Source organism: Trematomus bernacchii, unplaced genomic scaffold, assembly GCF_902827165.1.
Source record: "Trematomus bernacchii unplaced genomic scaffold, fTreBer1.1, whole genome shotgun sequence".
In the NCBI taxonomy this organism is placed as follows: domain Eukaryota; kingdom Metazoa; phylum Chordata; class Actinopteri; order Perciformes; family Nototheniidae; genus Trematomus; species Trematomus bernacchii.
This window is the reverse complement of record NW_022987802.1, coordinates 747,678-757,256: the sequence shown is the minus strand read 5'-3', so window position 1 is coordinate 757,256 and position 9,579 is coordinate 747,678. Positions and strand designations below refer to the sequence as shown.

The 9,579-nt window shown below is 39.5% G+C and overlaps 1 protein-coding gene and 2 long non-coding RNA genes across 3 annotated transcripts; all 3 read left to right on the top strand.

The window, feature by feature from the left end:
- Positions 1-222: 222 nt before the first annotated feature.
- Positions 223-5,176, top strand: LOC117498280. The gene is made up of 9 exons (XM_034150293.1): positions 223-440; positions 1,102-1,268; positions 1,796-1,906; positions 1,997-2,149; positions 2,282-2,536; positions 2,861-3,245; positions 3,527-3,768; positions 3,882-4,057; positions 4,312-5,176. The coding sequence occupies exons 1-9, from the start codon at positions 242-244 to the stop codon at positions 5,174-5,176; spliced, it is 2,553 nt and encodes an 850-aa protein (XP_034006184.1). The 5' UTR covers positions 223-241.
- Positions 5,177-7,195: 2,019 nt separating this feature from the next.
- Positions 7,196-7,615, top strand: LOC117498301. Its single transcript, XR_004557562.1, has 3 exons — positions 7,196-7,257; positions 7,335-7,419; positions 7,527-7,615. It is a non-coding gene; the product is annotated as an uncharacterized LOC117498301 (long non-coding RNA).
- Positions 7,616-7,848: 233 nt separating this feature from the next.
- Positions 7,849-8,563, top strand: LOC117498299. Its single transcript, XR_004557561.1, has 3 exons — positions 7,849-7,911; positions 8,005-8,116; positions 8,472-8,563. It is a non-coding gene; the product is annotated as an uncharacterized LOC117498299 (long non-coding RNA).
- The last annotated feature ends 1,016 nt before the right edge of the window (positions 8,564-9,579 follow it).

Sequence of the window (9,579 nt, the reverse complement as noted above, 5' to 3'; positions counted from 1 at the left end):
GTTTGCTGTTTGTTATAGGATGTTTTCTAAAGTGTCAGGGACAGCTGCAGGGAAGAAAAGGACCCTTATTTCCATGTGGGCGGCAAACCAGGCCCCCAAGAAGTCCTATGACCCTGAGAGAGCAGATAGGCCACAGGAAAAAACACAGGAACAAGAGGAAGAACTACTGTTGACACGGTTAGTGCTAGATCGTATACCTCCTGGGTTTTATGCGGCGGAAGTGACGTAATAGTGGTCGTGGATGAGACGGCAACTTTTGTTGCGCTCGCGAGCCTCCAACAGACAAGTCTGTCAAGGATGCCAACGCGCAACAAACAGGATGCTTTCACATAAAATCTTTCAAACACTTAAGGATTTCGAGGAAGCGTTAGCAGACGTTGAAGAAACAACGATCACAAAGTATATTGTGTACAAAAAGGAACAGGTTTTCGGGGAAAATAGTAAGTTTGTAAAGTTAGATCGGAAATTGAAGAAACAACGATGACCAAGTAGCCTACATTGTGTCAGTAATCAAATATTAAGTAGGCCTTATATAGGCCTAAGTATATAAGTATAATAATATATAAGTATAAGTATATAAGTATAAGTATTACATATATAAGACGGGGCACAGAACGGCTCGGTTCGAGCCGTGAATTTATTCATCTTTTAAACGGCATCATTTAAGTTGCGCTGACAGAGGTCCACAGTTTCCCCGCAGCGAGGCTCCCCCGCCCTCCTCTTGACAGTTCACGAGCGTTCACACCACTAAAATGTTTATTTTGGTGTTCTGTGTTTTAATGCCTACAACAACTGAATTATAGGTTGGTAGTTTCAGCTTTCTACATAACTGATAAAAGCGAAAAATACGTGAAACTTTACTGTACATTCAGCAACAGGTTGAATTATCAGGCGTAAAGTTACTTAAGACATTTCAAATTCCGAGTGTCTTTCCAAATCTAAACTGACCAGTGTTAATACATCTTTTATGGATAAAATGTGTATTTTTGTCACAAATGTTTCAATACAGATGTGCAGCCTTCACCAGGGGAAAAGATATACTGGCAGTTGAAATGTGTACCATATGAAATATGTATTTTTGTCACAAATGTTTCAATACAGACGTGCAACCTTCACCAGGGAAAAAGATATACTGGCAGTTGAAATGTGTACCATATGATGGGGTGCCATTCCAACTCGTGGGCACCAAGATATATGGATGCCACCAGGGAAAGGACAGGTGTACTCGGCAAAAGGAGAAGTACCATGCACAAAAAGAGAAACAAGCGGTATATTTATGAATTTACACAACTTAAAATAATTGGTAAAGGAAAATTAAACAACTATTCGTAATATGACATGCATTATGTGGCATTCTATGACACATAACACTGTGACACATAACAACATAGGAATCAGCATTATGTAAATACATAAGTCGTTTAAACTTTAGAGGAATAGGAAACGAAATTCAATGGCCTCTTCTGAGACAAAATAAAGGGGGATATCCTTCCTTTGTTCACCTACAGAACCCAACCAGCTCACGGTCATGACCTGGCACCAAATTCTTCCTATACTGGTTACTTATTTTAACAGGGGATGGTATATGTGCAAAATAAATAGACACAAACAGTACAGATGCAGGGGTAATGACATAATGTCCCACTATAGTTATATTAGCAGGACCTACAAATATTTTAAAGAAGACAAAAGAAAGAACCATAGCAAAAATTATGTTCTCCACGTTATGGAGAGGAGACCATGAAAATGTATACATATATTAATATTGTATTTCTATACACCTTTTTTCTCTTAGCTTGAAGACCATGTCTTCAATGCAAGACGCCATCTCGTACAAAATACGAAGAAGATGGATTGCCCTGCCCAGATAACTGTCAGTCAGGTCATGAAATGTCCTGGTTTCAAGGTACAGCACAAGCACAGCACAAGTGCGTTCAATGCTATAATTGCTCTCGTGTCATGATCCCAATTGCCATGTCATTTTTATATTCCCCAGATTGCAGAGAACAGTAAAGCAAAGAGGAGGGAGCTCTCAGCAGCACTAAAGGCTGTAGTTGCAGCTGATCCTTCAACAGTTGAAGTAGTCATGGAATACCACACATGCTTCACCCCAGAAAGTGACCATCAAAACCATCCAACTGTTGGAGAGGTAACCATGCAAAATCTATTCCTTTAGCTGCTGTAAGAAACATGATGCGAGGTACAATTTGTGCTGTACAAAGAGGACTTTCTTTAGACAGCTTTAAACATCTATAATTACCCTGTTCAACGTCATGTACAGGTAGCTGAACTGCGTGAACCGATGGATTCCAGAGTTGAACAACAAATAGTGAAGCTCACCTTGGCTGGTGCCAGAAAGCTTAGTGAGATTAGACGTCAACTGTTCAATTTTGTAAATGACGAGCTATTCCGGGGGGAGCAGCCACCTCCACAAACACGTCGGAGGTTTTACCCCACAGACAAGGATATCAGGAATATCTTATCAAGAACGAAGGAGGGAATACGTGAATCCAAAAATGACCAGGTCAATCTGCAGGTAATACACTGAGAGTAGAATAGTATTAATATTATTCAAGCCATGCAAGTTTGTGTGGGTGGTTAATGCACAACTTACAGAGTTTGTGACTTCACCAAGCATGGTCAGTTTTTTTTTTTTTACATGATACATTGTCCTCTGAATGCAGGTGTAAGTAAGCAAAGCAAAGTAGCAGTATTTGGTTCATATGCAGGGTATGACCATTTTTCAAAATGCAACTAAAACTTCAAAACTGTTTTTTGCCCTGATATGACAACAAATGTTCCTAATGTTTGGGCCATGAGGCTACATGATGATAATGTCCAGTTACACTTTCATTCACAGCTTCTGACCCCCAGATGGTTAGTTGATGACTGCAAAATCAAGTACAGGCCAAGCCAGCTACAGGAGGACGGAACTGTCACAAAGCTGCTGTTTTGTTACCAGACAGCCTGGCAGCGAAGGCTTCTCCACCTGTATGGACAACAGATGTGCCTGCTTGATGCTACTTACCGGACGTGTCGTTATTCTGTTCCCCTCTTCTTCCTATGTGTACGTACAAATGTGTGCTATGCAGTGGTTGGCCTCTTTGTGACCCAGAGTGAGACAACAGCAGATGTCAAAGAAGCCCTCCAGGTGTTTAAGGAGTGGAACCCTGACTGGAGCCCTAGCCACTTCATGGTTGATTTCTCAGAGGTAGAGATCGGTGCCCTGGAGGAAGAGTTTCAAGGTGAAATTGCAGTAACTGTAGAAATCTGTTAATTCACATAATATGAAACGTTAATTAAAAAAAAGGATACATTTTACATAGTATTCCACCAACTTCCAAAATATAACCATTTACATGCAAATGTATGCAACAATCTACTTCAAAATAAAGTCATCACCTCCACTGACAGACAGATGTATAAAAAGCAGGCCTATATTTTGTCGCGTATACTATGTAATAGCAACGCGACAAAATAAAATGACAACATGGTGCAGGTAATATATCTCTTATATTTTATCCAGGTTCCAAGGTGCTTCTCTGCGACTTCCATAGGGAGAAAGCTTGGGTTGAATGGTGCAGGAAGAAAGATCATGGAGTGAGCCACGCACAAGACAGTCTCCTACCGCTTCTGAGAAGCATTGCAGCTGCTTCAACTCCAGAGGAGTTCAGCACACGCCTTTGCAACCTGCAGGAGGCCAAAGTCTGGAAGGACAATGAAAAAGTGAGGGCGTGGTTTTCAAATAAGTGGCTCCCAGAGGCTAAGGTGTGTATCAAGTTCAAATATTATATTTACTTTTATATTATATTTATTATATCATTTGTTGAATTTGAAGAGTCTTCCTTTTAATTTTTTTTGTCTTTTTTTGTCTTGTGTAGAGATGGGTGCACGTGTTTCGGGATGAAGATCTCAAGGTGGCCATCTACACCAACAATGGGGTGGAAAGACAAAATGAAACCCTAAAGCATTCTCATCTTGAAGGTTATAAGAACTGCAGCCTCAGTGAAATGCTCACTGTGTTGGTAACTGACTTCCTACCAAGGACATATCGGAAGTGAGCTAAAAAAGAATTACTATGATTATACATATATATATTTATATATACATACATACACAAACACACACACATTTTTATATATATATAAATGTAATGTTCGATAGCTTTGTTTCCAACATATTTGTTTGATGTTGTTCATTGTTGCATATGTTTCTGAGACAATTGTATTATCAAATACCATATCTATATGTCAGAGAAAGCAAACTGTCACAGAGAGACTTCTAAGATATTGTTCTCATCTCTTATTGAAGGTACATTGAACTCAATGTCAAGTACTCCTCATTCTACAGAAGGTACAATGAGAACATGCCAAAGTTCTTAAAAGACAGACCAAGAAGTGTAGCAGACCATGTGATGTCAAGGCTTACAGAAGCCCAGTTTTATGAGGCGAATGACGTTGTTGCAAAGGGCAATGGCATGTTCCATGTCAAAAGCCAAAGTCATCCTTGCACACAGCACCACATCAACTTTGGTGAAAGTATCATCATGCCATCGTGCACCTGCAAAGACTGGGCAAAGCACAAGTTGCCCTGCAAGCACTTCTGTGCTGTTTTTAATCATGTGCATGAATGGGGTTGGGAGAAACTGGCATCTAATTACAGGGATAACCCCCTCTTCTCCCTGGATAATGCATGTCTGGGACAGACTTCTTGTGAGAGGGATGACAGTGGCAGATCAGACATCACAGATCATACATACACACCGGTATCAGTGGAAATGCAGTCACCATGTAACGCTTTGCCCGAAAGGAAAAGACCAAGAAAGGTTAAACAAAGAAGGGAATGTGCCAGTCTCTTGCGTGAGATTACTGACTTAACATACCATCTGCAAGATGAAGATTACCTTAAAACGTTAACTGACCAAATGACCGAGATCTTGGAAGATGTGAAGCTACACACTCCACATGATCAGAGCCTTCCTCTGACGTTCACACCTAAGAAAAGGAAGAAGGACATGGCCAACCTACCTGTGAAAACCGTACCACAAAAGCACCCATTCACAAAAAGGGTAGGCTGCTTTGCGGAAGCTATGAGGTTGAACTTCCGGGTCAGCATGAATGTGGAGGGAGTAGAGAAGGGTCCTGATGTATGTGGAGGGAGTAGAGAAGGGTCCTGATGTCTCAACAAAAAAATAATCCCTATTAAATTATCCATACATATTTTTATTCTATTTAATTACAACTTGTATTGCAACATTTTTACTTTAACTCTGTAAGGTTAGTCTTTTTATTTATCTTGTATTGCACATTTGTATTCTTACTTCCTATGTTAATGTACATCTTTAAATTGTATTTTATTATATCTTTGTTGTATTGCCCTCTTTTACTTTCACTTCTTATTTCAACATAAATATTGTTATTTAAAATCATATTTAACATTTCTGCTTTCATTTCTTGTTTGTTTTATATGTTTATATACATATGGTTATTTTATTTTGCATTGCCAATTTTTGATTTTATTTCCTATAATTACATTAATCTTTTTATTATATTTTTCTTATCTTGAAATTCACACTTTTACTTCTTGTGTATATATATATATATATACATTTAGCTATTTATTAAGTATGTTATTTTGTTTGTTCTAAAATTGAGCAACTGTCACAAAACAACATTATCCTCCACAGGATAATGAAATGATTGTGATTTAACTTCCATGATGAAATACTGGTCAGATATCCACCAGATCTTTTAGTGATTTTTTGTCTCTCTTGGAGAAATTAAATCGCAACATCCAAAAAAAACCTTCAAAACACAAATACACAACCGAAAATAATACATTTAATACTATAATATAAAGAGATGGACGAATTCATTTCAATAAACATGTGAAAACTAAATCATACAGGTTTTAAGGGGTTTATTTGTGTGAAGACGGCAGCAGCCAGCGTCGTCTCTTGTCCTCGGTGGCAGATTACGTCACTTCCGCCTAAAACCCAGGAGGTATACGATCTAGCACTAACCCTGTTGACACAGATAGATGAGCCCTCAGAGAAAGAGGGGACACCTGGTACAAAGACCAGAGCCCAGGGCGGTGCCGCAACATATAGGTGCTCTTTTAAAAATGAATGGTCACATAAATGGCCATTCATTACAAAGGGGACACTTAGTACCCACTACTGGTGCTCTGTATGCAGAGTAGAAAATGCTTGCTGTCACCAGGGAATAGCCGATGTTGCAAGGCACGTTAACAGCAAATGCCATCAGGAAAAACAGAAAGCAGTGCAATCCAGCACTGGAATTCAGCAATTCTCAGTTCCACTTCCTTCTGCTGGGGCAATGACTGTCCAAGAAGTGAAGGTTGGTTATGCTCAGTGGTGTTGTGGTTATTTAGTGGATGATAAAGACACTATACTGTTTACATGATAAGCTAATTTCCTAAATAGAGTTTTGCCTTTTTGGAACTAGCATACTCTATTAACTGAATTCATTGTGTACATTCACATATTTCATAATCTAACACCAATCCAACTGTATCTTGTAGACAAGGAGGGCAGAATTAAAGATGGCGGTGATGCTGGCAAACCATAATCTACCACTGGCTGTCACAGATCATCTGGGGCCACTCATGAAAGAGTGCTTCAAAGACTCACCCACTGCACAGGACTATAAATGTGCAAGGACCAAGACCTCTTGCCTCATAAACAAAGTATTGGCGCCACATTACCAGAACGCACTGGTGATGCTGATGAGGGAGAATCCATACACCATCATTACAGATGGCTCAAATGACACAGGTAGGAATTAAATACCTTTACATCCTGGTATGAACAACATTATTTTTCTTTTTTATTCTAGCCATATTTTTTAAGTATGAGATATATATTTATTTGATGTTCCCTAAGACAATGTGCTAATTTCTTTGTCAATGCAGGAAGAGAAAAGATGAACCCCCTTACTGTGCGTGTGTTTGATGTGAATAGGGTGGCACATCGGTTCCTAGATATGTGCACCACAAGTGGAACCAGATCTGGTACAGCAGAGCTAATCTTCCAAAAGATTGATGCCACCTTACAAAACCACAAGATTCCATGGTGCAACTGTATTGGTCTCTCTGTAGACAATGCAGCCGTGAACATCGGACAACACAATTCAATCGCATCAAGAGTTCTGCAAAACAACCAGTGTTTATGTACATGGTTGCCCGTGTCATATTTTACACAACACTGCAAAGCGAGCAGGTCTTACCTTTACTGAGGTAAGTGTATGTTGAATATATGTTAAATATTTAGGTGATGTACAGGGGATACAGTTACAAAAAATGTTTAATTGCAGGTGTCACATTTTGATCTGGAGGACGTTGTGGTTGATGTGGGCTTTTGGTTTAAAGGAAGCACCAACCGCAAGGGATTTCTGGCAGGTATCAACTTTCCAGCCAGTTATACACAAATTATACAAACTAAAATGTAAGTAGTTAACTGGTATTATGCGTCTTATACAACTGTGGAATATATTTCCTTTGAACAGAGTTTTGTGAGCTCTTTGAGTCAGAATACCTGGAAGTCCTACAGCATGCCTCTGTGCGGTGGTTGAGCCTTGAAACCTGTGTGACCCGCATGCTGAGATTGTACGAGCCACTTGCCAGCTATTTCCAATCAACAGGTAAGATATATATCCAAATATATGCTATATTATGCAGTCTTGAAATCAACATTATGTGTGTGAGTTGTATCTTTGTTTTCTCTCACTTATAGAGGGGAATCAGCCAAGACTGAAGAGGCTACAGGGAGCCTTTTCTGACCCCATGACTGAAGTGTATCTCCTCTTCTACCAAGCAACCATACCAGCTTTCACCTCTCTGAATCTCCTCTTCCAGAGACAACATCCATCTATATTTTTATTGCAAGATGAGGTATATCTAGAGGAAGTGATTTAAGCCTGCATTCCAGTATTTTGTTAATGTAATATTCGGGTAAGATGTAATACTTTCTTAAATATATTTCAGATGATTACATTCATCCGCAAGCTCTGCTCCAAGTTCCTCTTGCCCACAGTACTGCAGACCCACCTTAAGCCTCAGGACATCCCATATGTGGATAAGGAGAACCATCTGCCTGGTAATTGTAATTTAGTGAAAAGTAAAGTAAGATGAAGTGTGTGTGTATATATGGTAACAGTCAAAAGTCTGGACACACTTCACATTAAATCTAATTATATTGAAGTTTATATATGAATACAATAATGGGATTAGTTCTAGACTGATTGTTTCATGATTTGACACAGAGAAAAAAAGCCTTCAACAACTGGGCATGTTCAGACCTTTGTATAGTACAGTATTTATATGTGTAATTGTCTTTTGGAATTACATGAGTAATCATTCAAATGCTATAATGAAGCTCACGGAAAGGTGTGTATGTAAGTGCTTTTATGAAAGTACATTGGATTTGATTGTGTTTTCTGCATCTCTAACAGGATACAAACTGAATGTCGGCTTCATCACCAGGGTGAGGCTCAATCATCTCCTGGATGCTGGGGACATCACCGCCCAGAAAGTGGAGTTATTCCACACTGCAGCCCTTAACTTCTTTGTGAAAGCTGTAGAGTATGCTCTACAAAGGCTGCCTCTAAGTGAGCCCTTGCTGAAGCATGCCAGGTTTCTTGATGTGAGGCAGAGGGCAGAATGTGGGGTGGAGGATGCCCTCTACTTTGTTGACAGGTAAAATGTATATATTAATTTATTTTCTAATTCTTCAGAAATTAACAACCAATATAAACAAATATACCAACTACTCAGTTTCACCCTGACCTTTGAAGTATATCTCAAAGTGAATAGAAGTTTGTAACTCTACCTTTGTTTCTCTTCAAAAAAGGTATGCCCACCTTCTCCCCTACCACAGCCCACAAGATCATGACTCATTGGGGGAGGAGTTCCTGGACTACCAGACCATGCCTGTGCCAATATTGGAAGCAGACCCAGATATTGAGGGCTTCTGGGCCAACATGGCCAGTTTAAAACACAAGGTCAGATATCTAAGTGTGTCTCATTCCACAATGTGGACTAATTTCGAGTGACATGTGTGTATTCATTGTGCAACTTAACCCTGTTGTTCATGTTTTACAGGTGACAGGTGTGGGCAGGTTTTATAGACTCTCCACTGTTGCCAAACTTGTGTTAGTCTTGCCACACTCAAATGCTGGGACTAAACAAAACAAAAACAAGGAACAGCCTGGCCCTGGAGGGGACACTGTCGTCTCTCATGACAATAAAGATGGCAGACTTGGAGCCATGCTTTAAGTGGGAGCCAACCCAATCAATGCTAAAGGCTGCAAAATCTGCCACCAGCAGTTACAACAGACCCGACCACAGCCAGAGCACAATATAGGTTTATGGAAACTACCTCTAATTGAATCAAGTTAATCCCTGTCAAGTTATGTATGTAAATATTTTTTTAATGTAAATAGTTTGTACATGTTCAATAAATGTGTAACACTGTACACATGAACGTTTCTTTTTTTGTATTTTTTTCTGTCCAGACGCATGTGGATTATATAAAAGAAAATGAACTGCATTATTCAGTGG

What these genes read in the sequence shown, in the direction of transcription:
- LOC117498280 (XM_034150293.1), top strand. Translation starts at nt 242, where the DNA reads ATGAGACGGCAACTTTTGTTGCGCTCGCGAGCCTCCAACAGACAAGTC. An exon ending in ACAGGTTTTCGGGGAAAATA is followed by an intron (nt 441 to 1,101) that starts GTAAGTTTGTAA and finishes GTTTCAATACAG; the next exon opens with ACGTGCAACCTTCACCAGGG. An exon ending in TGAAATGTCCTGGTTTCAAG is followed by an intron (nt 1,907 to 1,996) that starts GTACAGCACAAG and finishes TATATTCCCCAG; the next exon opens with ATTGCAGAGAACAGTAAAGC.